Below are 26,847 nucleotides of genomic sequence, written 5' to 3' on the forward strand. Positions count from 1 at the left end.
TGGTAGGGTCTAAAGATCGTACAACAGTAAACCTTTGTAGACCTGAGTCTAGTGTGCTCTGTTTCATTTTATGCACACCATACCTTATGGCTATCTGCTGTGAATCTATTGGCACGTACACCTTTCTTGTATCAGTCGATCCGGGGCTGTTTAATGTCCGGAGGAGAAATCTGATAAGGGTAGGCCGGTGGGCTTGCTCAACTACCGGTAAACCGTCCAGTACAACCAGATTACCGGGTTCTGGGCTGGCCTTCGTGAGCGGTCATCAGGGCCTGTGCGGAGAGATTACTTGACAGTAAGTCGTGGAGAAGTGCATCCCATATTCCAAGGCAGCCTGTGAACGTACTGTCGCTAACGTTATTGGCCCTTAGAGGTGGGGTATTGGTAGCGCCACTGATTACTACGTATATACATAGGAGTTTAGCCTTGATTACAGTTTATAGATAGATGCAGGCAGATAGGCAAAGGTGCATTGTGGGTGGGGATACCCATACCAAAAAAGAAAAGTTTAACAGAATGCTTGAAGGTCTAGAATCTGTCTGTACAGTATCGACCGTAGGATACTCTACTATTCTCCGTTCCTAACCACTCTGATACGCCCTAGGCAGAAGTATAGTCAGGCTTCGTAAACATGCCCAACTCCATCTAGTTAATACAGGCGACCGTGGTGTCTCCCGTTACAGTGATCGGAGCCGTCAAAAGGTCCAGAGCTCTACGACTCTACCAAACCTGTTAGTAAAAGTTGGATCGAACTAATAGAAGAGTTTCACGGTGCTAACAGGGCACATGACTCATAATCTACTCCGTAAGCGAAGGACAGCCAGGCTATCGTATGGGTCATTTGCGCCAAGGACACAGTCTAGGCCAGTAGCGTTCGTCGGCAATTAAAAAGGAATGGAATATACCGGCTGTTTAATTAATGAGTCTTGTCCCTCGGAATCTATTGTGCTGCAGCCTTTTGGCCCCCTTTCCTTTCTCCTATGTATCCTCTCTTCTGCCCTCTGTATGTTGCTCTACAAGCTATTGAAACTCGACACGGTACCCCCGTGCTATCCGTTCCACACGATTGAGCTCATGATGCTTTCAACGCAAGAAATAAACTTCCCGTTTTTGGCTTTCTGGGCAGTGAAATAAGCAACACTAAGCAATCCACAGGAAAAATTGCGTAGAATAATGCGTCTATCAGAGGCGCGGCATTGGCGCTCGGCAAGTCTTAGCGTCAAAAGCACATCGGCCTCGGTGCAAACCAGCTCACATCGGTATATTATCACGCCGAACGTAGTTGGTGGGAGAATCCATATCTTATTAATCCAGACGGAGATCCCCGCATCTCAGGAGTTGCGTTCTAGCCGGCAATGGTCCTTTTTCCCAACTACCGTGGGGCCGTGATCTCCACCGCATGGGCGACATCGAATGGCTCGTTGATACGGCGCTATCCTGAAGTACGTCCACTCGGGAAATGAGCACGGGGACCCCGCGTTTTCCCCGTATGGATCGACCTGTCTGTCTGTCGCAGGAAGAGTAGGATGGGTCCGCGTCATCGCGTTAGGGCCCACACCTTGGAATCCTCTATAGCTGGATCGATGCCCGTCTGACTGCCCCTTTCCTGTACTCTAGTTGCTTTTGTGAGAGAACACAATTTGCACAGCGATCATGTCGTCAACGGAGTATACCACATCCCAGGGGCACACGCCTGGGAAGGCAGAGTCAGAATTCCTCGAGAAGTCGGAAGCCGGCATCCAAAGTGTCGATGCGACCAGTCTGCTCTCCGATCAGCACCGTGATTACCTGCTTCAACGACATGGCACCTTAGATCTGGATCCAATCCCCAGTATGGATCCGGCTGATCCATACAACTGGGCTTTATGGAAGGTGTGTTGCTCCTTTTTCGTCCCCGTCTCCGGTTGCTGTTATTTCCTGCATGTTCTCATCACGACTGCCAGTGCTAACCGACATGGCTGAATAGAAAGTTACAAATCTCAGCTTGGTAGCCTTTCATGCCTGCATGGGAACCTTTACGGCCGCCGCTATTATTCCCGCCTATGAAGAAATCTCCGAGGATGTCGGCGTCTCTCTACAGCGAGTCAGTTATCTGACATCGCTTCAGATCGCCATTCTAGGAGGTGCCCCATTATTCTGGAAGCCGCTTTCGCAGCGCTTCGGACGGCGCCCGATTTTCCTCTTGTCCCTCATCCTTAGCTGTGTTTGTAACATTGGCTGCGCAAAGAGCCCCGATTACGCTTCCATGGCGGCATGCCGCGCTCTGGTATCCTTCTTCATCTGTCCAGCGATGGCCATCGGAAGCGCTGTTGTCGCAGAGACCTTCTTCCGACGGGAGCGCGCACGCTACATGGGAATTTGGACGGTGATGGTGACATTGGGCGTACCTGTCGGCCCCTTGATTTTCGGATTTGTCGCTCAGCGTGTGGGATATCGATGGATTTACTGGATTTTGGCCATCGTGAGTCACAAGCATCCCTCCAACGCTTCCTATCACTAATGCAGACTATCACATCAGACCAATGCCTGCGAGTTCATCCTGTACATCTTCTTCGGTCCGGAAACCCGGTACATCGGCGCCGAAGTGCACTCTGGAGGCTCACCTTTCAAGCGAGAGTATGTCTCCGTCGGACGAATCGATCCCACGCCATTCCGCCTGTCCGAATTCTTCCATCCCCTCAGCCTATTCACCAACATCCCTGTGCTCCTCGCAACGATAGCCTACTCCATGGTCTTCCTCTTCGCCTCCGTCCTCAACTCGGTGGAAGTACCCCAGCTCTTACAGAGTAAATTCGGACTCAACGCAGAGCAACTGGGCCTCCAATTCCTCGGCCTGATCATCGGCTCCCTACTCGGCGAACAACTCGGCGGTTTCATGTCTGACATGTGGATGAACGCCCGCGCCCGTCGCATCGGACACAAGCCGGCACCCGAATACCGTCTCTGGCTGAGCTACATCGGCTACCTGCTCGCGATCGCAGGAAGCGTGGTGTTCCTGGTCTGCACCGAGCAGGCCACCGAGGGTAAATGGACCGTGGCTCCCGTGGTGGGAACGGGTATCGCGGCGTTTGGCAACCAGGTTATTACGACCGTGCTCACGACGTACGCCGTGGATACGTATCCTCAGGATGCGGGAAGCGTGGGTGTATTCATCAACTTTGTCCGGTCGACCTGGGGATTCATTGGACCTTTCTGGTATGTGCATGCTCCCTGCATGGTGTATGTTCTTGACTAATAATGTTAGGTTTCCCGATATGTTTAACACGGTGGGGATTGCTAAGAGCTCGGGCGTGGTTACGGCTTTAACTATGGGTGCCAGCTTCCTTCCGACTGTGTACCTGCAGTGGCAGGGAAAGAGGTGGCATGCTGATGGGGTGGTTGACAAGTGAGGTCCGTACCTCCGAGGACAATGAGTCGATGTATATAATTAGCTTAAGAGCACCTTGAACCCAAGTCGAATTTACATAAGTTTAGAAGTCTCACCAAAGTCCCTACAAAAATAACCGCATCAGACATTGACAAAATAGGTTGAATTCAGTCGCCTGATCTGGAACTCTAATCTATACAAGCGAGACAGGCTGAAACAACCGACCATCACAGATCGCTTCTCCGTCCATAATCCCATGGACGTATGTCTCGCCAATCAAACTTCGCCTCTCAGGATCCGAAGAGTCATCGAGTACCGACTTCCTCAGAACAAACGGTGTTCGTGCCCCGGCAATCACCCATACCTCATCCCCAGCCTGTACCGACCATGGACCAAGCCCGATGTACCCCCGTTTAGTTCGATAAAGCAACCGTCCACGATAGAAATGGACAAATGTTTGATCAAAGTCACGGTCGTCAATCCTCACCATTCCTCGAGGCTTTCCCACTTCGTCCTTTGCCCCGTATTGCTGTATTTCCTCCCAAGCCGGTAGCGTGTTACTCTCGTCGGCTTCGCGGATGGCATTGAGGTTCGTGATGGTATCTTGATCCGCTTCATGCGTGAGGCTCCACAGAGCCTTTTGCATAAAAAAGCGAAACGAGGACCGGGCACTGTGGACCGGGTCGTCTGAGGTTGACAGCTTGTTGGTCATTAGGGTCCGCCAAAGTGCTTCAACACGATTCTGTCCCGTGGGGATGTAGGTCTCGTCCATAGATGAGATTAGCTCTAGCCAGTTTGGTGGGCGAAATGATGTAGCTGTCACTGGGCCAATTTGCGGTTCCACACTAACTATTTCATCGTGGAAGGCACCATTCAGCCGCAGGGTCTGAGGGTCGTCGTCGGGAAGGATTACAGCTGGATTACCGGAGTAAACACCTGCACTGAAGCGTGATGACCACAGCCGGGTGGTTGTAAGCGGAGCAGTGAAGTTGGGGACCCACGATGGCAATTCCTGACCATCGAACCTGCGAGAGATATCCAGACTCTCCTGTACAAAGGACAACCCTTCAAGACATTCGAAAACCTCACACTCCCCTGTGTGCCACGTCTGGAGTGGCTCATCCGAAGCTCCCTGCATGAATATCTTGGCAAACTGGATGAACACTTCGGATGTGGACGTGGAGTAATCGGCGACTATCCTCTTTCGAGGGTCATCAGAGAGCCGGGATATACCAATTAAAGCAAAGACCTTGTCCCTCGGGTCAGTCGCTCGAAACGACCAAACCATGCTCGCCAATAGCGAGAGACTCAGTTTGTGCTCCCATGTGGGAACGAGCGAGATACCATTCTTTTTCACATACGTATCCATCACCGTTCGTTCGAAGGCGTGTTTTGACGTCCGGAGTCGAATATCAGTCAAGGTACTCAACTCACTCCCTGCAATTCCCTTCCACCGGGCCAACTCCAGGGCTTGGGCTAGAGACCGGCTGTTCACACGAGAAGTGAAATTGGGATTGTGAAACAGAGTGAATAGCTTGTGGTATTCGAACTGGACGCCACCGCAGAAGATCCGAATCTGCTTGGCCAACGCGATCTCTTGAATGATCCACACGCGCTGAAACCACGTTCGTCGAAACAGATTCACGACCGCCTGGTATTTCAAAGAGGCCTCGTTTGACCCCTGCTTTGCGACACGTGTTTCTGGGTCCTCCATGACATGGTTTTGCAACACATCGTTGTACCACATGTCCATACCTTCTTGGGATGGAAGATGCGTGGCCTCAAAGGCACGCGTCGTGCTCTCATCATCCACACCCAGCCAGACGAACACCCCCGAGGATTTCGTATAGATCATAGACATAATGGCAACTTGCGCGTTACGCTCCGCGATATCATCCTGATTGATGCAGATTGCATCGATCCAGAACTGCTGATTGTCTATTGGAGCGAGTGGTCGAGGTTTACTTCCGACTATGTGGTGGATATCGGGCCGCTCCAGGTACTCGATGATCTCCGTGTATCTGCGGCGTTTCCGCATCTTAGCACAATCGAGAGGGGTCCGCCCTGAGGAGTCCCGTCGGTGCAGATCCGAACCAGCCTCTACCAGTATCTTGACGACGTCGAAATAGCCATTCTCTGCGGCGTAATGCAGTGCTGTCTCTCCAAACCTGTCTTGCGCCGCCAGGTCTGCGCCCCGGGCCATCCAAAAGTAGACATCATTGACACTGCCAGCCTCAGCTGCCTCAATCAAACGAGTTTTGTTATATGGTTTAGTGCGCCGATCTATGTATAGTTCCTGAGTCTTCAGACGCTGCAGGAATTCGAAGAGATTCCTAGTCAAGAAGAAGATCTGTCCATTGATCGCGACGGGGAATTTGTTCTTCGGACCATAGTCCTTGGACCGGTCCAGGTCTGGTGGAAAAGGTGATCCCCAGGTATATGACAAAGCCTGGAAGCGCGGGTTGTCGTTGAGGTCGACGACTTCTATCGACAATGGGATCAGGGGGACTCCAAACACGGTGATATCGGACTCGCCGTGGAGGAGCGTGACCACCCGAATGGACGTCGGAGTATGAAGCGGCTCATATTCAAACGTTCGGGCCTTCATGTTGTCTCTGTTGGGGTCTGGGATGTTCGAAGTTGGTGCAGGAGATGTGTGAAGCAGAACTACTATTTTGGCTTGATGGCCTTATCCAGCCGCTAAGCTTTATATAGTATGGTCTAACGCACAGCCTACTTTACAGCCACGGCGTAGTCTAAGATGACATTGTCAGACGTTTTACCCTCATCGTGTGGCCGTTACGAGCCAAGCGGGATTGCTACTTCCAATAAGATACGAAGAACGAGACACTGGATCCACTACTTATGATAGAGGACCCGCATGGGGGCCAAATATTTACGATATTGTATTCCATATCAACACTTACATCTATTCTATATATATCTAGCGGATGCCCTAGCACAAATAGGATTTACTCACGTTTGGCGGGAAATTCTACTCCATAAGCCTCAGCGCGACTATCGTTACTACTATTCGGATATGCACTATCAACTACATCATTGCCCATGTCCGGGCACTATGAAACAGGACAGCAGCAGGTTTTGACAACCTAGCACAGCCAATACAGGATGTATGGAACTGAATGGTAATGGACAAGAGGATGACGAAAAGACAGCTTAATGGAGTGTTCATTATGGAGTCAATCACTAGAGGGCTGCAAATGAATCCCTGCTACCTTGTGAACGGTGATTATAGCCCCTTTAACGAGACAATGTGTGGAATGGTAATTATCCCAACGAGAGGCAGGTCGTGATGTTCAGTGGTTGCAGCAGAACTTTCAAAATCTGACTGATCAAAGGATTGTCAGATTTTATTGGCCCCATCAATGAATACATGCTCGTGAGGGCCATGGTTTGATGATCGATTGCTGACATGGAATGCTCGGCATATCCAATAGTACTATATACCCCCCTGCATCTCATAGAGGCTGGTACACAGGGCTTACGCGATTTGAAAATGTCAAAGGAAACACACTACTCATATGTGCTCATCACCCATACCAAAAGATTCATGCAGTGTTCGTCAAATATACATGAGAGTATGTACTTTTCGTTGTCAAGATGACTTTCTTGACTAAGCTTTGAAGGCTCACAGAAGTCTCCTGAAGCGTAGAGCTATATATACGATGTACGATGATCTTCACTACGAACATTCGCTGATGTAAATGAAGTACCACCGATGAGCATCAATGCTAGTTCCGTCGGTTCCATCGTTGCCGCCCGTTGCATCAATTCCCGTCACTTCAGTCACATCAGCAGTGGTTACCGTTGCCTCATCGGCGCTGCTGATAAAATACTCGGGGCTGAAGTGATGATACCCGAGTAGCGTAGGTGGCAGCTTAGGCACAATATCATTCGTGTGCGTGACGCGATAGTTGCCGCCCTTGTTTTGGTCTGTGATATATGTGGCTAATGCCTCGTTTCCAAGGCGAGGTTGCCCGTAATTGTACTATTTGGTCAGCACGTCTGTACACTGTCGGTCATCATATCAAGATACACGTACCAGCTCAACAGTATGTCCCGCGTTCCGCAGAGCAGTCGCTCCGAGTGCTGCGAGCGCAGCACCGTAACTATGGCCCGTCAAGACCAAGGTATAGCCAGAATGATCCGCTAAGGCGGATTCCACCTTGGAAGTGATGGTATCGGCGATTTCGCTCCAGGCTTTCCAGAAACCGCTGTGCACTTCACATCCCGAACACAAATCGCTGGCATCCTCGAGGCCAAAATTCAGGTTGGCTACCCAGTTGGCTAAGTCTGAGCTACCCCGGAATGACAGGACTATCAGTTTGTTAGTCTCATCGGCCGCGAGGTAACCGGCAGGGTTGCCGTAAGAGGACGATCTGAATTGTCAGCGTTTGCCTGTGAGTTAGGAGGGTAGCTTTGAGTGTCTTACTCGTTGAATTCATCGAGCGTTTGGGTCGATGCCGCTTCTACCAAAGGACAATTGCCCGTAGAGCATGTCAATTTAGTCCCGGTGGAGTTCAGGTTCTCAGAACAGTATGCAGCAGCACTATACTGTGCAAAGAGGTCCAGGTTGCTGAGGAGAGAGGAGCTGACATCTGCACCCGTCAGTTTGAGTCAAGGGAGTGTTTGTTAAAAGTTAAGAAAAAGCAAGCATACCTCTGCGCAGCGGAGCCGGAGCTGCTTGAGCCAGCAAGAATAGACCTGCAACGGTCCCGAATCGCGCGAGACTAAACATTTTACCTGCCGTGCAAGACGAGATGCATATCGCGAATATCCCTTGCGAAGTCAGCCCATTTTATACTCCTGTTGTAGCCCCCTCTTTCCGCCGTTTTGCTAAGTATGCCTACCAGATGGATGATACTTTGATTGAACCCCGCCCTTAGCTTGGCCGTTATCCCGACAGGCATTCCATCCGAGCACGCGATGATATTCAGGGATTGTATGGCTGGATGGTTGCTCCTGGACGAAACGTACTATTGCTTTTGCAGTATAGCGCTTCGTCAGCAGGAACCGTGTGCATAACTAGTGCGTCGGATGGTTACCTTCATGCCCTATCACTGATAAGGGACCCCAACGTGTTTGTGTCTTGGTTGTGTGATAGGTGTGCCTGCGGGTCGCTTGCTGAGGCATATGCAGAGTGTATTCTAACGCACTTTGACCACAACATTACTCTCAGCATGTGGATTTGATCATCTTGCTTATTATGATCAATGTTTAACGTTAGAACGATGTAGGTCATGGGATATGCCCATGAAGAAACTCCGTCGGATCGCCGATCACGGAAAATCCTCTCGTAATAATCGTTCCAGCGACATTTCCCCTTTAGGGCGTGTTTCGGACGATCTTCCGTACTACGGATGGAACTATTGGATACGGAGTACAAATGACAGCCTGACAGCCTGATAGATACCTCCGGTTATTCCGTTAGAGGCAAGTGGCTGTATGAAACTGCTTTATATCCAGGCTCTTGCAACTATGTACCAGGGGTTGGTTGGATTCCCCTACCAACCGCTTCGTTATCTCCTATCTATAGAAGGGTTTCACAGTAATATAACCATTCAGCTCAAATGAATCAATAGGACACCCATCGTATGAGCTTGAAGATGCTAAATGGTATGAGGGGTGGCTAATGACATGAACGGAGAAAAGGTTCCATACTACCATCTTTTGCCTGATACTCTCTTACCCCACCTAGTAGGGCTTCTCCCCTCACCAAGACAGAGCTTGGCGATATGCCTTGGCTGAGTTGGCATTGGTGACTTGAGCAATAACTGGAGGAGAATCACGTACCTGTAAGGCCCGTCCGCCAATGGAAGTCCGAGTTCCTTGCTTTAACGTAAAATTTCTCACTTAAACTTCAAGTTTTCTGAGAAGGTTCGGAAATGTCCCCAGAGTAGATAACACCTCCGCTTGCGAAATATTAAGAGTCACTTTCACTAATTAGGCTGCAGGTTTTCTTGAGCTACCGACCTAGCTCTTTACCGTTGGTTCTTCCTTTTAGGGTGACCACAAGGTGATTCCATATGGTTGTTATTCCAAGCCGACTATTTGCTGGATATTATTGTCCTATTTCTTAACGACTGGGAAACTCTTTTGATTGCACTATCGGAAGGCGTTAGAAGCTTAGATAAGATATACTATCCGAAGTAGAGAACTTGTAGATACTAGGCCTCATTTAAAAAAAATTATTGAACCGGAATACCCTGAATTCTTTTTATACTACGCATAAATATTCATGACATCTATTCATAAGGTATGTACTCTTCCACAGATCAAATAAAGCATTTCACAGCTGCTGGATGCTGATATTTTTTTCTTTTTTTTCTTCTTTTTCTTCTTTTTTGGATGGCAAGTAAAGGAGACATTCCCTAAATGCTGTAGTCAGGACCGTCATAGCCGCTATTTATCGTGTAGTATTTAGCTCGAATCATCCATGTTGGGCGGGCAAAGGCTGGAGTGGAGTGCCGACAGAGCCCTACCGTCTAAGCTACACTTCATGCGTAACCTTGCTGAAACCTTTGACCACAGACCTTTTCTATGCCTCGAGCATGGATGCGATGCCCGAGACACGGTTTAGGGTAACGTGAGTTCGGTCATCGGGGTTGCAGATCAGGCTACGGTACACAGCCTTCTGTGACCAGATACGTGCTTATCGGACTATGTGTAATTTAACAAAACTAGGGCCAATCGTATCACCTCCATATCCCAGACTTATTGATAGATCAAACTAGGGCCACCCTGGTATCACCGCCTCATGGGCTGCCTGTTAGCAGTGATGGTACGGTGAAAATTGCTGCATCGTACGATGGAAAGCTATCAAATTATCCAACTGCTCCTCTCTGGGTGGGTTAGTAGTCGTTGGAGAGTACGAGTCTGCTTTCCCCAGTTTATACCTGAGATATCCAGTATCCAGTTTGGCTCAACCTTCCGGTTTACACTCTTCAAGACCCCAATGAGTGCGTGCTGCAGAAGGCTGAATAGTCTGACCATCTAAGTAGCTCGAACTTACGAGGCAGAACTCTACCGTTGAATCATTATCCTCTTTCCAGAAGTACTGGGACGAGCAGGTTAAAAAGCCCAATTGGGATGTCAGGAATGGAGCCGTGGAGCCTCCTGTCGACTGGGACTAACGGGGGTGTAAGGTCTGGGAGGTTTTGGAACAGACGCATATGTTTGATTGAAAATATTCTGGGTCTGAATGGAGCTGGAAAGAGCTGTCGTGACTGCTAGTTTCAGTGGCCCCGTGGACCTGCATGGGACAAGACACTATTGCTCAAAAAATAGGGATAGAAGAAGAGCAATCATGTACATATATTCTCTAGTACCATGCCTAAAAGCAATCATACATAGCCTGCGGCGTTCGAGGGTCGCCAAGGTTGGGATACATGATAAAACGGGGAGAACGGGAAAACCGGCCAGAGGCAACAGGAGGAATATAGATACCAGCCAAATCTATAATAATGTATCTTTTGGAGGCTACGGAGCTATTGGCTCTGCCGCCGATGCGGCCAGTTAATGCATGCTCACAAAACGAAAAGCGATGTCAACACTCAGAGCCAATCAACAACACCTCAATCCTGCTGATACCAGTAAAGGTACGATTGGCTGCGAGAACAATTCCATTGCTTTGGGGTAGGGTTCAGCGTGACCCATGGATCGCATTGCAAGTGACAGGCTGACAGCCCATACAGACAAAGATCGAGACCGAGAAATGACGTCATGCATGCGATTCTCGCCTGAGGCACCAGTATCCATGTCTTGTGGTTGGCGACATCCAGCGTAATGACACTCATGCTCGTCATGGATTCCATTGAGTTTAACTCCCATATATGGATGGAATCCCTCGGAGGCTCCAAGTCACCTTGTTGCACTGCACATACCTATCGCGCTACAACGCGTCCGATCGGTTAGCGCATTGAACCTGAGAATACAAAGTACTAGTACAAATACAACTGTCTACATGCAAAGGGACACAATGTTCGCCAGACGACACAGTTGCCAGACAGCTCTCAGAGCAGGGCGTTCATTACTGCCTCAGTATCATCCCATGACCCAGCCGGTTCTGCCAGCTTCACTGCGGACGATGCAAACCGTGATCAACCTGCAATCGAAAGAAAACAAAGAACAGGCCATCGATTTCGAACGCCAAATACTGAACCCCGAGCGAACAGAAACATGTAAGACAGGCACTGACGATGAAGTCGGTCACCACAAATGCTCTTATGACCCGTCCACAACGACGCCGGAAAGTGAATACCTGGCCGACGAGGCAGAGTCCCTCCTTGAAGGCAAAGGTCATCATCCGCTCTTCGTCAGCCCGGCGAATGTAGAAGTCAGTCATTATATTGATCCCATGTCGGAAGGGGCGGTACAAGGTGCTGCCCGGCTGGGTCCTAGCGCACAGGGCTGGACTCGGAAACACAGGGAGGTGCATATTAAAGATGTTCCCGGGAGTCAATATGAGCGTTACGAGAAGCTTTTGAAAGAACTGAGAAAGCCAAAACAAAGGTTTGTTACCACCTAGTGTTTCTCATTGCTTAGTGCGCACCTTGTGAGACGTGAGTGACTGTATCTTAGTGAGTCCCGCTAATCGAGGTCGTTATTTCGGACTGTCCGCTGGCGCGGCCGGCCACGATGGGTTGTCGAATAACCGCTGCTTAATACGGAGAATCTTGTATGTGGAGGTTAGGAGGCGGAGTCTGGGCTTGTCATGCTTTACGGATAGGCAGAAATACTGGATGGGAATGTTACTAGACTTGCTCTTCCTACCTCAGGATGCTAGACGTGACCATGTTCACGTTGTATGACTTGAGGAGATGGGATTCATACGTGAGCAATATTCTACCTTTCGTTGACACCACTGCCTGAACGCTGAGCAAATATGTCCCAGATGTGATGGCTACAAAAAGAAAACTATTCCGTAGTATATTTTAACTGATATGAAATACAATATGAATAACATTGGCAGAGTTAGATTGTTTCAGCTCCTTATTGCCACTTCATTAGCACCGTGTTGAGTTACAGCAATCCCCTGCTCATGGCATGTAACCTTCCAACTCCAACCACTCAACAATAAAGGCAACCAGCAAAACACCCCAGTCCTCCATAACATCAAGATCCAAATTCTCCCCCGTATCATCCAGAGTATGCCACACCTTTGGAAACTCCCCAGTATCAGGATTCGCATCAATCCAATGCAGCACATCCACACCGCGTTCCTCGAACGGCACCTGATCATCATAGATAGGAAACCTGTTCATCCCGATTTCATCTCTATCAGCATCAATTAACCAAGGTCTGACGCCCCCCGACTTGAACTGATTCAGCCCTCTTAACCGCTTCTCCAGCATGGCAGCTCGCCGATACACATCATGTGTCGTGTTGAAATACGACGCAATTGCCGGCTCGCTCGACCCAAGAAGATCCAACAAGACGAATAGCGAGATGGCCTTGATCCGACTCGAATATCGAGACGATGGCGGATACGGAGTATTCTCCCACTCTGCCGCTAATGCTCGCGCCCCGAATAACATCTCGGGAGGATCGAGTGCCTCCTCGCCATCCGTGAAGATAACCTGTATACCTTCCGCAGTCTGTTGCGTAGATGATTTACCCCATTTACGACTCAGTGCTGCGTCGATACTTCTCACGGCGTGCATGATAATGGCACAGGGAGCTGCACTGTCGATTGCCCCAATGAACCCCTCTGGGGAGTTTTTGCTATCGTAATGGGCTACCAGGGTGAGTCTGCTGATGTTACCTGCCGGGATACCGGGGGGATCACGAGTGGCGATGACGTTGACGATGGGTATATCCTGGGCGTTAGATTTGACTGTAGAGTTTTGGAACTCAACCTGCCAGTGTGGGAGTGTTCTGGCGAAGAAGTGCGTGAAGTGGGATCTGGTTGCTTCGGAGCCTGGGCTTCCTGGAACGCGGGTTCGGAGGATCGGGGAGAGGAGTGTGCCATTATGGATGTTGAAGTCTGTCTTTGGTCGGGGGAGGTGAGTCAGAGTGTTATTAGATACGAATTGGTACGTGAGTGTCGGAGTCACGGCAAGAATAAGAGTGAGGACTGCTTGTAGGAGGATGCTGAACGGGGAGAACTTGGGATGCATTGTGAATGCTAGTTTGCCGCTATAAAAACTAGAGAGTGGTTTTTGGGAATAGATTGGTGTCCTAGTTATCCTCCTCTCAACGAGATACAAAGTTAGGGAGAAGTCATGGAATGGTAATATTCGATCATTCATGTGAGTTGGGATAGTAGGACAGGTCTCAAGTGGTACATTCCGAGACCAGCGTGAATGTCCGTAGTGTATGTCACGCCACCATTCCTCAGGATAGAGACTGGTTCTAGCCAAGTGAAGTAGTCATGGAGTCCGACACTTTAAGGCCAATCTATCCGTAAAGTGAATGGTTGCCGAATTAAAGGCGTTTCCAGTTGACATTTCTGAACTATTGCTTTCCTTCCCTGCCAAATACCATGCGTCCCTGCCATTGCCTTAATCGTTTGCCATACACCTGCAAGAACACCATAAAAAACACCGACGCGAAGGTGATAGCCGCCTGAATCCCCAGAGCCTTGGCAGGTCCAATCCGTGTCACCCAGTCGATCTGAATATAAGTAGCCATGAAGCCCGCCCAGTTGCGACTGGCTGTTACCCACGCTCCCACGATGCCTGAACCCTCCGGATAAGAGTCCAAGAGATAGGCATTGATAGCCGTCGTAACGATCATGACACCTACACATTGAGTAGCCGCAAATACGGCGATGACCATATAGTGCCAGTGATATTGGAATGCCAGACCCAAGATGATCAAACTGACGCAGCAAATCATTGTAGCTGGGTAGGTGATAATTAACCGAGCCTCGGGGTCTAGTCGTCCGCCGTGGCGTTTGATGTAGTACTGCCCGACAGCGTCGTGAAGGAAGTGTCCGGCAAACCAGCCAACCAGGACACCGACAATTCCAAAGAAGTAGAAGTACCCTGGATGCGATTAGTTTGCTATAGAACAGTCCGGTATAATTAGGAGCTTAGCTACCTATGCCTCTAGTCGAGAAGCCATATATGTTGGTCAGCCAAATGCCAATGGTTGTGTTGACGCCGATGACCCAGGCGAAATTAAGAAAGTAGTATACGAGGATAGTAAGCACCGGTATCTTAGTTATGGCTATCACAGGCAGTGCCAAACATTGACTGAGGCTCTTATGTTCCCAGTCTTTCGCCTGATGCACGCCAGTTAGACGGCTGATATAGGATCCTCGGGACGACGGTGGGTTCTTGCGGTCAAACAGAGATTCATCAAGGAAGAGAATCAAAACAAGCCCCACTCCAGACATTATTGTGCAGAGCCAGAATGCCCAGCGCCAGCTGACCCCGGACACAATGAACGAGGTGATCAAAGGGCCAAGGTACGGGCTCATGATAATGGAGAACTCCACATAATTGATCACCTTGGGGTGCTCGTGGAAGAAGAACAGGTCTTTGATCCACATTAGGGCCCCTCCTTGGCCAACACTACAGAAGAAGCCGTTGATAATGCGCGCGGCTAAATAAGAGGGAAAGCTGGTGGCCGCGGCTGACCATGCGCAAGTGCCAACCATCACGCATTGGAAGAAAAGGGTAACCGGCAAGCGCCCGAAGTAATGTGCTAAAGGCACCACAACGAGGCCACATGCACCTATAGTGAAGAGATTACCGACCACGGCTCTCTGGACCGTAGCCTGAGCTAGCTCCCACTGCCTGAACCACTGTATCAGCTATACATGGTCCATAAATCGTAAGTGGGCGCCTTACATGGACTGTGGGATAATAGTCACGATAGCCGTCCCTCCAGTGTAATCAGCCAACAGCGCAATGTAAGCAACTATTGCTACGAGAAACCATTTTTTCCGGGGTGACCAATTCAACGGATCATTGGGTGTATTGAGAGGTTGTGGAATTAGAACGAAGCGACCGTCTGGGCTCGTTTTCAGGCGTGCGGCATTATCGGGATATTGGCTAGGGTCCACGACATAGCCTTCAAGAGCTTCCACCTCTTCATCAATTTCAGCATCTTGGACATGAGGTGGCGGCTTCTCGTCCGAATTCCGGTGTAGCATGGTGTTACCAGGAACAAGGTATTGAAACTATTCGGGATCAGCCCGGAAATCGAGGAACAAGAGGAATGACTAGAGCGAAGAATTTCACTGAAAAGTGTCCTTTAACAGAAAACGCTAGAAAGGGCAACGTACGCAAATTTGCAAAGGCAGCGTTGCGTCGCCTAGCCATACGCTGCACAAGATGATCTCTGGGCCGAAGTAACCCAATCCAAGGAATCCCAGTATAATTTTTGCGACATTAAGCGGAAAATACCATTCTGTGGGTAACACGAGTCAGTGTCGGCGAGTTTCAATTTAAATAATCGAGTCGTACTGCGGCGTTCACTAAGCAGGGATGGAAATCGACGGTGCCAGACGTGGCCATGCAACCGTGGCCTTTTACAGGCGGAAGAGGTGACAAGCAGGGTCACAGGAAGGGAGGCATGCCATCCTCCTTTTTCCGTCTTTTGCTGCTCTCTTTGTATCCATCTGTTTCACATGTGGTATTAATCAATGTGGCATATTATACTGGCCGGGATGGCGCACCAATGCAGGTGCTAAGCATGGGTCCGAGCCGAACCCTAGCCGAATAAAGAAACATTAGCAGCAGGCCCTAATGCATAGGTCAAAGTCGGGTGGGGAAATTACTATCGTATTCATTTATTTTTGAATGAACCTAGTACTTATTAGGGATCTAATATTGATGCCTCCGGTCGAGACCGAGAGGGAAACAACAATGCCCTATGATCCTTGTTCAGGAACACACATAGCAAATCAGACACTATGATCGAGTGAAAGGGTTGGAAGCAGTACGTACCGAGTCTCTTAGGTAAACATATCTTCCCTACGGAGCGACGAATCTCTGCTTAAAGGTGGCGCATGGCACATTGACACATGTAGTTCTTCCTGTCGTGGTGAAAGTACTAGCAGCATCTTTCAATGACAGGGCCACCGGATCCAGCGCATGGAGGAAAAGGGTCACTGGTGCTTGGAGTCACCTGGGCTGAGGCAGGTCTGGCATTGATCTTACTCGCATTGCGAGCGAAGACCGCCTCCCTCTGTCCGCCTGGGCAACCAGAATTCGGTATTTTTGGTTTACGATGGGATTTCATTTGGGTTGTTATCGCACTGGTATGATCCCATGTAAGCTCGAGCCGCAAGGATGCTAACCGCCTGAAGGCTTTCGCCTTGTGTGCGCAAAGCTTCATGACTGTGAGTGTTAGGTATGGCCTTGGAGACCATCAAAGCTTGTTGTCAGCGCACGATATTGTTCACACAAATCTGTGGAGTTGGATGGCACAGATCGTGGCCATCCTCTGCCTCGTCATATCGCGAATTGCTGTCATCGCATTCCTCTTATCCCTTCAGGGGCGCACAAGTAGCATCGGACGGATAGTGCTCTATACAGTTGGAGCGGTACAAGGTCTGATCAACGTGATCGAGGTCGCCCTGATCCTAAGGCAATGTGATCCGACAGAGAAGCTATGGAACCCAGCTGTCGCGGGGACCTGTGATCGAGTCTTCATATGTTCTCAGGTTGGGTTTCTACAAGGAAGTATGTGCATGAAAAGTAAATTGTTCACGAATATCATACTAAGTATTGTCTAGGCATTGGAGCGGCAGCAGACCTCTTTCTTGCTTTTTATCCGGTGCACATCATCGGCCGACTGCAACAAATGAAACTCGCTACAAAGATTGGATTATGTTTGATTATGAGTGGAGGACTTGTGTATGATACAATCTCAAGATTCTCCGTTTTTCCTCTCCCTACTAACTAGTATCCAGAGCAGGTATCGCCGGCATCAATAAAACAATCGCAATTGCATCCATTACCCACGATGACCTGACATACGAAATCTACAAACTCAACACATGGGTGCTCACGGAAATGTGGTTCATTATTATTTTTGGATCGATCCCAGTCCTTCGCCCGTTCTTCGTGCGCTTCACCCAGGATATCAAAAGTGCCGCTGGCTATGGTCATTCTCCAAGTCGTAGCAATCCTTCCGGTTACCCGAGTAGTGGCCGCAACAACCGTGAATCGTGGATGCAGCTCGATGATCAGTCGCATAGCACTTACGTGACACATGTTTCTACCTCCGCGAAAAACGACTCTGGTCTGCAATATGGAGAAAATGGGGATCATGCCCCTGGGCTGCAACAGTCAGAAAGACAAATCTTTGTAACAAGGCATACAAGCGTGGAGTCAGAAAGATGTTGATATTCACTGTCTTAACTATATCTGCTTAGACGTATATATAAATTATCAAGAATGATCATCTGCAGCATATTAGAGCTTAAACACAAGACCGTGTGAATTGTGCCATGATATGTGTCTAGCGCACGTTCCATAATTACATATTGCATGATGTCTCAATTGCTTAAATTGGGAGTTTTCCTAAACCTACTCAGGTCCCGTCACACTTGGTCTATTCATAAACAGTCTCTAGCATTATTGAAGTTTAGGCGCGCGGCGTAGCAACATGACCGGCTCAGCTCCACGAACGGAATACTTCAGTAAGGCTTCCGGATGCACTCTCCTTCCCGCTGTGCAGGGATATGCAAAAAAAAAATTGAAAATTGAAAATAATACTGCGCAGACTGAATCACACAGCGAAGATCTCAGCACGTTTCAATGCATCCTGTGGCTACTACCTTCTGGATGGTAGCATTTGAACAAGGGTCTGATATTCCAGCCCCACCAAGGATATATGAATTGGTCGTGCCGCTTATCCACCACCGTGCAGTAGTCTTAGTTCCCAATGGAACCTTGCCCATCCCGTTTCTAGCCAATATAAATAAATGAGACAACATGAGCAAGCTAGAGAATTGGCTTTCGCTTTATATTAGACCGGAACTCCCCCATTTAAAGCTGGAGCCCGAAACCGGGGCTGAGGCAAAACGACATAAGACCGGAATTGGTTGGGATTACTTCGCTTACACGTCATTCTGTCATTGCAGATCGTGCGAAGGGAATTAAATTGACGTATTGAAGGCCAACGGGTAATATAAGCTTGACCTATAGTCCGCACTACAATTCACCTGGCTTCTAACTGCGCCGCACCTCCCCTCCTTCCTAATTCTTTACTGTAGACCTCGATTAACAGAAGGAAACCCCACAATGGCAGTATCTAGGGAACTCGCGGAAGTTCAGAGGCTTGTAGCAGCTGAGGCAGCTGGCGACAAAAATGCACATGGCGAACTTTTGGGAGCAATTCGCGCGTTGCAGCTAGCAGTGGAAACACCAGTAGAGACGACCTCACGGTTCAACTTCCAGGTACGTGGGGTGCAAGTTAAATTGCGACGATTTTCACTTACGTTGTCCAGATTATGCAGAACATATCAATACGCGTCGCCATCGAGAAACAATTTCTTCATCTTCTCGCAGCCCGAGATGGCGCGCCTATCACAGCGTCCGAGATCGCAAGCAAGACTGGAGAGAACCTTTTGCTTATAGGTAAGATCAGAAGCTGGGTATAGCTTTCGGCGATAAGACTAATTAGACGTATAATTGTACAGTGCGTGTCATGCGTGTTCTGACAGCTGTTGGTCTATGTGATGAGGTGCGTAACGAGACCTACGCTGCCAATGAAAAAACACACTTCAAGGTTTTGCCCGGATCTATAGCTGCCGAAAAGCATCAGTATGTGAGCCTAGACCTCCAGATACTAACCAGTGAACTATCAGACTGACTCTTTCCAGTTTTGATTTGGACTTCGGAATGGTATGTACTTCGCCGACTCTCTGTATGACATGAACGAGCTAACTGGGCCGTGGTAGGGTGGGAGGCTTGTCGAGTACATGCGAGGCCCGGGCATCCAGCAATTTGCCGACGAGCCGGGGGCAACTACCTTATTCAAATATGCCCATGGTACCGATGTCATCTTCGGGCTATTGGAGAAGAACCCGGAGCAGAAGCAGGCATTCGATGACTACATGGCATCGCGTCGAGTGGCCAATTTGCCCCAATGGTTCGAAATCTATCCCGCTGCGGAGAAGTTCGCCGATGCCCGCCATGACCCCAATGCGAGCTTGATGGTTGATGTTGGTGGAGGGCCCGGTCAGGAGTTGATCCGATTCAAGGAGAGATGTCCGGACATTCCAGGTCGCTTAGTGCTTCAGGACCTGCCCTTGACGCTTCGACGCATTGATAAGTTGCCTGCGGGCATTGAAGCGATGGAATACGACTTCTTCACACCACAGCCGGTGAAAGGTATGTATAAATGTTCACTGCTATGACGGCCCCGTAGCTGAAGTACGGTTCATAGGAGCTCGTGCATACTTCCTTCGCGATGTGCTGCACAACTGGTCTGATGCCAAGAGCGCCCAAATTCTCTCACGAATTGTTGAAGCCATGGATCCTGAGTATTCTACCTTGTTGATCGATGATTACGTCCTGCCCGACACTGGGGCGGAGCTCAGGGCTGCAGAAATGGACATCCTCATGTGGCTCCACACTGCCGGGTTGGAACGTACGGTGTCTCAGTGGAAGAACCTTTTCGGTATCGTTGGCCTTGAATTAGTGAAAATCTGGCACTCTGCCAGGGGAAATGAGTCGGTCTTGGAGACACGGGTCCAGCGGAACTAACTAGTGTACTTCTTTGCCATGAAAGCCTAACTAAGTGAACGCTTGACATGACGAATGCTGTATATTATAGTTAGACAAGTTAAACTCATTCAATGCACTCTACACCTCTTCCCATGTTACTGATAATCCTCTATATGGCAAACTGGAAATCAATCAAATTACAATAACGGTCGGGTCCTCTCCAGTCTGCCACCAGCGAGGGCCATAAATGCATGCGATATAATCGGCGGCTCTTCCCACAGGCGATAAAAGACAAAGCTCGCCTGGCAAGCTCCTAGCGGTCTTTGGCTTGGCCTTGAACCCGCAGCATGGCTTGTTCATAAACATTGTCTAGTACTTTGGACCTCTTGTCGTTATCCGCTGCCTGGATCATAGTTTTCCACTCCTGATGTGCCACTTTTATTGCCTTGGGTGTGGTCTCAGCGGTCAGGAAGGCAACACAAGGACGCGCGAGAAGAAACCTGGTCAGTATTAATATGGCTTATTCATCTCCTGTTCTCTGGAAGCTATACATACATTCCATCAACTGCTTGCATGATCTTCTTGGCTATTGTTTCCTTGAGGATATCGTTGGTTGAAATCAAGGATGGGCAGGTCTGCAATTGGTGATGAAGGTACATTTGCACATCTACATCAGTGGCGCGAATTTCAAGCCTGATAGCTTTCTCAAACTTTCTCTCAACTTCCCAGATAAACCGAGAGGTTGCAAAAAGGCTCACCTTGGCCTTTTCTTGAAGATTGAGGATCTCTTATAGGAACAGGCCCCGATCATCATAAGCCACTCTCATTCATCCAGCGCGTCGATCATAATAAAAGTTCTTGTATAGTACTTGCTCTCATCTGGACTGCAATCATTATATATCCTTCAAGAGTTTCCACATCTTCATCAATTTCAGCATCTTGGACATGAGGTGGCGGCTTCTCATCCGAATTCTGGCCTAGCATGGTGTTACCAGAAACAAGGTATTGAAACTATTCGGGATCGAGCCGGGAATCGAGGAACAAGAGGAATGACTAGAGGGAGCCAATTCACTGGCAAGTTCCAAAGGATTGGAAGCAGTACGTACCGAGTCTCTTAAGTAAACATATGTTCCCTGGGGAGCATAGACTACGACTTGTATGCCATATATCAATAAATGAACATACGGGGTTTCCGCTGTTTACCCCCTTCTGTCGAGGCCACGTGAACCTCCGCCTACGACATCATCCTTACATTTGAACATTCGAAATCCTGTACCCATTACTCTCCGGCCATCCCTTCTCGATAATTGAATTCTACGATCGCAGCATTATGAATCTCCCTGTAAGTTAACATTCAAGGTACTTCTGAAGGCTATGAACAAAGAAGCAAAAAGTTTTTAATATCGTCGCTCCAGCTAGAGAGTATCCCGGACGAGTGGACCACCGATCCCGCCGAAATCCAGTTCGACCTGCTATGGAAAGACCATAGAAGTCAAGGCCAGGATATGGGGAGAAGGTTTGGGTTGTCAGGGCCACAGGTTATTATGACCGCCGAGCGTGACACGGGGAATGCCCAGTGTATGTTCCAATCGGGTGAGCGATGCTATATCTGGAATGTGTTGAACGACACGGTCTGGGAAATTATCAAACCCACAGGGTTGCTGGATATACTCCAAACTACGACTACCAAGGGAGAAAGAGCGCTGAAAGTGAAGGAAATCGAGCCTCTCGAAGTTGACGAGGATAAGGAGCACAACGAGTAAATGGTCGTTCCTTTCATCGGGTGACACATGGTATTCCTGGCGATAGCAAACACTACCACCTTACTTTGAGGCATTCCAGTCTTGAGTTCTGTTGTGGCTATAGAGCAGGTAAGAGGCAGGCGGGATCTTAGCTTCATATTTTAAATAGAGCTCGTTTTAACCTGAGCGCTTGTGAGCCGTTGAGGCTTGCTGGATGGAGTCAGCGAGTTTCTCCGAGTCTTCAGAATAAGCATGTCTTAGAAGGTGCACAGTTCGGCCGGTGCGCCGAGACTTGCCTGTTTCGCTTTCTGTTAAGGTCTGTATAAGTATCCTTTGAGCTAGATGTAAGGCTACTAATTCGATATAGGGGACATGAGGCGCCACAGAATATCTACGGACTAGCGTTGAGTAGGGATATTTAAGTGCACCACAGTATGATGATACGTTCTCAGGCCCTATATGGCAAAGTTTGTGGGGTCCCTGTTTGAATTGTAGAGCCCTTCATGAAATATGGAAAGGGGATGTAACTCACTTTCACAAATGGTATGGGTCCGAAGGTGCGCCCCCGTGATGTGGTTTTAGGCAAGCAGTCGATGAATACGGAAAGAGAGTTATTCCATAATGACAGACAAAGATTGGCAGTATTGGGACAGCCCACCCATTCGCTCTCCAAATAGATCCAGAGTAGCTGGATGATTAGAGGTTGTAATCAGCGTAACATTATTTATATAGTTTTAGATATGACGCGTCCATCAGAGCCCATCCCACTCAATGGAGTACAGAGAGTTTCAATCCTCATTGTCCAAGATCAGCCCAAGCAGCGTAGCTAAACCCTCAGGCTGCTGGCTCTCATCTGGACCGTAACCAATGTGGTTTGGAGGACGGGCTAGCCCTTGTGAAGGGAGTTCTGTACTGGGAATCGAATTGAATATCTCGCCCCCACACACGTGAGAACCAAGGGGCTGAGTAAGGTCTAGAGTCTAGTCATTTGTACGGATGTACGCTAGACTTACTACAATAACTAGGGAGTTGATTACAAATGATCACCTAATTGTCTTGAAGGATGTCTTCGACTGTAGGTCTTCAGTGTACTCACGGGATCGGTCTTACGGTGGACTCACTCGAGGTTTCTGGACAATGTAAAATATCACCAATTTTACCAATACCAACGCACTATTTTGCTGACCAATTGTCCATAGTATGGCTATAAGATAAAGCTCTCGATTATCGACTAGTCCGGTTGCGAGATATATCTGCCTTTTTACCGCCTTGTAAAGTCTTTAGAGACTGCTAGTACTAGATCTTTAACCCACCTGGGTCCCTAGTATAATACTAGATTACTAGTATCCCGGGAGTAGGAGTGATAAATAGATTTGGGAAGTGCGTGGTAGTCGTGGCTTTATGTAAAACGCTCGGGTTTCGGTAAGAAATGTCTACTGTCTGAAACAGCGATTTAGTCCGTAGTAAATACGGCGGACTAAATCGAGCGTAAGTTACTGAACTAACCCTTAGCGCTTATTCGCGTCAAGCCTCAGTTTGACCTCACAGCTTTCTTTCTGTGCATTCCCTGACCTTGACATTGATTTGCAGTAATTCTACCAAGATGACGTCTGAGACAAACTTCCTTCAATCCGTCCTCATCACCGGATGTAGCGCAGGTGGAATTGGCTCGGCATTGGCCGAAACATTCCACGAACGCGGAATGCATGTTTTCGCGACAGCACGCTCGATATCCAAGATGGCACACCTGGAGAAACTGCCCAACGTCAGTCTCCTGGAGCTCGACGTGACCGACTCGAAAAGCATCGAATCCGCCGTCGAGGCCGTCACCGCCAAGACAGGCGGTAAGCTGAACTATCTGATCAACAACTCGGGTCAGAGCCTGGTCTTGCCCGCTTTGGATACGAGCCTTGAAGATGCAAAAAAGCTGTTCGATGTCAATGTGTGGGGTGTAGTTGCTGTCACGCAAGCCTTTTCGCCCCTGATCCTCGCAACCAAAGGAACCATCGTCAATATTGCATCCCTCTCTGCCTTCTTCCACTCCCCCTGGCTAAGTTCGTCTCCACCTTGATGCCATTTTCGAACCTTGCCTTGCTGATGTCGCTTAGGCTTTTATAACGCCTCAAAGGCAGCTGTGGATGCTTACACCCATACCATCCGTCAGGAACTGGCCCCATTTGGTGTTAGGGTTGTCACTGTAGCTGCGGGAACGGTACAGACCCACATCTTCAGGCCTGTAGAGGAGGGTCTCCTACCTCCCGACTCCATCTACAAAGCAGCCTCAGAAGAGATTGAAGGTTTGGCAAGTGGAAAATTAGTTCATGGAGCTATGCCCCCTGCCGAGTTTGCTAGGAAGGTCGCGAATGATGTTCTTGGTGGAGCCACTGGTACGATTTTCAGAGGAACGATGTCGACCGTGGCACGGGTATTGTATACTGTTGTTCCAACTTGGCTACTGGTAAGTAGTCGCCCTTCATTCCCGGAATTGGGGTTGATTGTGCTCACGTCTGGATATTTAGGACCGCTTGACGTTCCCTGGTTCTGGTCTGAACAAGCTGAGCTGAGCGAGCTTGGTGTCATATTTCGTAGAATGTGGGCTTTGACGTTTTTCCTTTTACAAATACAGAAAGTCAAGTAGTTAGATGATACAGTCGTGTATAAATTCAAGTCGAGTCACTTATTTACAGCTGCAAGGTCATGTTCATTTAAGACGTCACACTCTGTGTGCTAGAACCGACTGTGGCTGACGCCGTATACATGAAGCTCCGTTGTGCCGGTGGTTCGGGCCGGGTTTGGTTGGGTTGAACCCTGCGGTTCAACGGTTCAACGGTTCAACCCAACCGGAAGACCGGCCAGGCATTTGTGCCAAACTTGATCAAGATTGTCCCTGCTACCCAGAGTCACATTGAACATTGTCAAAGATTCCTCACAGAACAATCATGTAGTCTGCGTAGGCTACCTTTAGTTGCATCAAACCTGTTCCCTCCTCGTAAACACCAATTCCAATGACGGCGCCACCAGCGTAAAAGTGTCCAGCTGGCCCTCCCAAAAGGCCTTCGCAGACTGCCCTGGTGCTAAAGTAACATCATAACTATGGAGTATCACGGCGATGACGCGTCGTAGTTCCATCGAGGCGAGTCGTTTCCCGACACATGCGTAGGGTCCTTCTCACACAGTAAGAGGAGAATTCTGTCAGCTGGGAAAGCACATGAGACATACCTGAGCCGAACGGAATAAAAGCAGAGCGATCCTTCACAAGCTCAGGACGACTTGTCCATCGTTCGGGAATGAATTCGTCCGGGCGCTCGAATGCGCGGCTGTCTGTGACCAGGATGGAACGAATCAGCATTGTTTGGCAGCTGTCTTTATGGAGGTATCTACTCACCTCGATACACAGTGTACGTAGGAACCTGTACAACGACATTCCCGGGTATGAACTTATCGCCGATCTTTAGCCCTTCCGCCGGCGTGACGCGCTGTAATCCAGACGGGTTGGGAGACTGAAGCCGCCATGTCTCGTTGAGGATAGCGTCAAACAAGTCAATCTGGGCCAGCCAGTGAGATTCGAGATCTGGGAGTGCGTCTAGGCGAGATTGAAGTTCTTTAACGATCGCTGGGTTACAAGCAAGATGGCAGAAAACATTGGTGAGGGAGGTAGCTACTGTGTCACTAATGTCTTTTAGTCGTGTCGCCCCCTTATCTGAGAACATTGTTGGTGTGAGTCTACGTACCTTCCGGCCACGACGATCAGATGAGCATCTCCGTGTAGATTCAGCGTATCTTGGTGCAACTGTAGCCCCTGGCGGTATTCATTAAGAATCCAGGAAAAGACGTCAGGTCGTTCATGTTCGCACTGCTTACGACAATCAGCACATCAGTAGCAAACAGAGTCTTTCCTTTGTAAGGCCTTACCTCGGCCCTCTCAGAGATTTGGTTAGCTATCCATTCCCAAAAGCGAAGGTAGTTGCTGTTCAAAAATGGCACTCTTTTGGTAAAAGGGAAAAGCCAAGGCAAGTGGCTGAAATAAGCAACCTTGGCCATGTCTGTGCGGATTGTCCGCAGAATGTAAGATTCGGTCCCATCAACCAGCATGTTGGAAGTTTTGCCAAAAGAAAGATCGACCATGACGTCGAAGGAAAAATAGGTGAACCACGGGGTGATATTTATCGGCTTCCCGGCATTTTTATGAATGACCTGGAGAAGCTGATCGGTGTATTTTGATACTCTGGGCTCGTAATCGTGGAGTGCTAGGGTGATAGTCGATGATGTCAGGTCGATTGGTTAACAGGGTTTTGATAATAGTCCATTTCGTACCTTTGGTGCTAAACCCCTGATCCCAAACCTTTCGACGGCGTGCATGCTCTTGCTTATCCCTCGCCATGAAGAGAGGCACGCGCGGTTCCAGTAGCGTATACCATGGGCCCTTGGTCACAGAAGACTGGGTACCATATATTACCTTCACTGCCTGTGGATCCGCAATGGATAGCTCGCATGGACCTGGGCTCGCAAAATTAGACAGTATGATATTGCTGTAGTTAGGTACTCACCCAGCCGGACATAGTCTCCATATTCACGATGAACCTTCTGGACTTCTCTGGGCTTCTGTAGATTCATCGACAATGTTGTCGCATAGAAATTTGTCAGACGGCCAAAGAACGGGCCAGGAAATCTCCGGAGTCTATGGAACAATAATCGATAAACGAGCATGCTAGTGTAAACACCCAAGACATGGTAACCACAGAGGCTCGAGAAGGCCACGGGTGAGAGCCCGAGCCCAGTCGATGTCAATAAATCGAGGTAAAGTGCTAGATTGCCGCCCACGAAGATGAAGGTATAGATTTGCACGAGGAGCACAGAAGTCGTGTCCCATTCCCCAAACCTGTATATGAAAGTATGAAGTGAAACACCGCTAAGTGTCGCAATCAGCGGCAGTGAGCCCTGCGTGAGCATGATTTTGACTGTTCACCAACCAGTGCTGCTGGGTCTCCGAATGGCGTTGGGGTGTCTGCGTGTGTAGAGCTGCTGAGGAATCTCGTGTGTGGGAGCCTAAACGTAAAAGGTCGACTGGCTCTGTCATTAATATGTG

The 26,847-nt window shown here is 49.0% G+C and overlaps 11 protein-coding genes across 11 annotated transcripts; 6 read left to right on the top strand and 5 right to left on the bottom strand.

Moving 5' to 3' along the window:
* Positions 1 to 1,653: 1,653 nt before the first annotated feature.
* Positions 1,654 to 3,389, top strand: ABOM_002180 (putative MFS multidrug transporter; the record flags this gene model as incomplete). The annotated part of the gene is made up of 4 exons (XM_022529310.1): positions 1,654 to 1,872; positions 1,967 to 2,461; positions 2,519 to 3,195; positions 3,245 to 3,389. 4 exons carry the CDS (start codon positions 1,654 to 1,656, stop codon positions 3,387 to 3,389), a joined length of 1,536 nt encoding a protein of 511 aa, XP_022391954.1.
* Positions 3,390 to 3,560: 171 nt separating this feature from the next.
* Positions 3,561 to 5,975, bottom strand: ABOM_002181 (uncharacterized protein; the record flags this gene model as incomplete). Its single annotated transcript, XM_022529311.1, has 1 exon — positions 3,561 to 5,975. One exon carries the CDS (start codon positions 5,973 to 5,975, stop codon positions 3,561 to 3,563), a length of 2,415 nt encoding a protein of 804 aa, XP_022391955.1.
* A 1,095-nt stretch (positions 5,976 to 7,070) lies between these two features.
* Positions 7,071 to 8,126, bottom strand: ABOM_002182 (lipase family protein; the record flags this gene model as incomplete). The annotated part of the gene is made up of 4 exons (XM_022529312.1): positions 7,071 to 7,376; positions 7,431 to 7,767; positions 7,821 to 7,986; positions 8,048 to 8,126. 4 exons carry the CDS (start codon positions 8,124 to 8,126, stop codon positions 7,071 to 7,073), a joined length of 888 nt encoding a protein of 295 aa, XP_022391956.1.
* Positions 8,127 to 11,366: 3,240 nt separating this feature from the next.
* Positions 11,367 to 11,915, top strand: ABOM_002183 (uncharacterized protein; the record flags this gene model as incomplete). Its single annotated transcript, XM_022529313.1, has 1 exon — positions 11,367 to 11,915. The coding sequence occupies one exon, from the start codon at positions 11,367 to 11,369 to the stop codon at positions 11,913 to 11,915; it is 549 nt and encodes a 182-aa protein (XP_022391957.1).
* Positions 11,916 to 12,426: 511 nt separating this feature from the next.
* ABOM_002184 (glutaminyl cyclase) lies at positions 12,427 to 14,993 on the bottom strand (the record flags this gene model as incomplete). The annotated part of the gene is made up of 3 exons (XM_022529314.1): positions 12,427 to 13,525; positions 13,908 to 14,376; positions 14,582 to 14,993. The coding sequence occupies 3 exons, from the start codon at positions 14,991 to 14,993 to the stop codon at positions 12,427 to 12,429; spliced, it is 1,980 nt and encodes a 659-aa protein (XP_022391958.1).
* A 1,416-nt stretch (positions 14,994 to 16,409) lies between these two features.
* Positions 16,410 to 17,691, top strand: ABOM_002185 (uncharacterized protein; the record flags this gene model as incomplete). The annotated part of the gene is made up of 4 exons (XM_022529315.1): positions 16,410 to 16,601; positions 16,650 to 17,025; positions 17,079 to 17,199; positions 17,256 to 17,691. 4 exons carry the CDS (start codon positions 16,410 to 16,412, stop codon positions 17,689 to 17,691), a joined length of 1,125 nt encoding a protein of 374 aa, XP_022391959.1.
* A 900-nt stretch (positions 17,692 to 18,591) lies between these two features.
* ABOM_002186 (O-methyltransferase) lies at positions 18,592 to 20,058 on the top strand (the record flags this gene model as incomplete). The annotated part of the gene is made up of 6 exons (XM_022529316.1): positions 18,592 to 18,747; positions 18,798 to 18,927; positions 18,990 to 19,113; positions 19,173 to 19,194; positions 19,251 to 19,683; positions 19,739 to 20,058. The coding sequence occupies 6 exons, from the start codon at positions 18,592 to 18,594 to the stop codon at positions 20,056 to 20,058; spliced, it is 1,185 nt and encodes a 394-aa protein (XP_022391960.1).
* Positions 20,059 to 20,332: 274 nt separating this feature from the next.
* Positions 20,333 to 21,003, bottom strand: ABOM_002187 (uncharacterized protein; the record flags this gene model as incomplete). Its single annotated transcript, XM_022529317.1, has 3 exons — positions 20,333 to 20,519; positions 20,575 to 20,806; positions 20,889 to 21,003. 3 exons carry the CDS (start codon positions 21,001 to 21,003, stop codon positions 20,333 to 20,335), a joined length of 534 nt encoding a protein of 177 aa, XP_022391934.1.
* A 346-nt stretch (positions 21,004 to 21,349) lies between these two features.
* On the top strand, positions 21,350 to 21,782 carry ABOM_002188 (uncharacterized protein; the record flags this gene model as incomplete). Its single annotated transcript, XM_022529318.1, has 2 exons — positions 21,350 to 21,361; positions 21,435 to 21,782. The coding sequence occupies 2 exons, from the start codon at positions 21,350 to 21,352 to the stop codon at positions 21,780 to 21,782; spliced, it is 360 nt and encodes a 119-aa protein (XP_022391961.1).
* Positions 21,783 to 23,352: 1,570 nt separating this feature from the next.
* On the top strand, positions 23,353 to 24,325 carry ABOM_002189 (SDR family oxidoreductase; the record flags this gene model as incomplete). Its single annotated transcript, XM_022529319.1, has 3 exons — positions 23,353 to 23,815; positions 23,870 to 24,219; positions 24,281 to 24,325. Coding segments are annotated over 3 exons (858 nt in total), but the record flags the coding sequence as incomplete, so codon positions are not given.
* Positions 24,326 to 24,731: 406 nt separating this feature from the next.
* On the bottom strand, positions 24,732 to 26,711 carry ABOM_002190 (cytochrome P450; the record flags this gene model as incomplete). The annotated part of the gene is made up of 7 exons (XM_022529320.1): positions 24,732 to 24,925; positions 24,981 to 25,082; positions 25,147 to 25,430; positions 25,493 to 25,614; positions 25,674 to 26,008; positions 26,076 to 26,258; positions 26,309 to 26,711. 7 exons carry the CDS (start codon positions 26,709 to 26,711, stop codon positions 24,732 to 24,734), a joined length of 1,623 nt encoding a protein of 540 aa, XP_022392027.1.
* Between the last annotated feature and the right edge of the window lie 136 nt (positions 26,712 to 26,847).

Source organism: Aspergillus bombycis, assembly GCF_001792695.1.
Source record: "Aspergillus bombycis strain NRRL26010 chromosome Unknown contig00017, whole genome shotgun sequence".
In the NCBI taxonomy this organism is placed as follows: Eukaryota; Fungi; Ascomycota; class Eurotiomycetes; order Eurotiales; family Aspergillaceae; genus Aspergillus; species Aspergillus bombycis.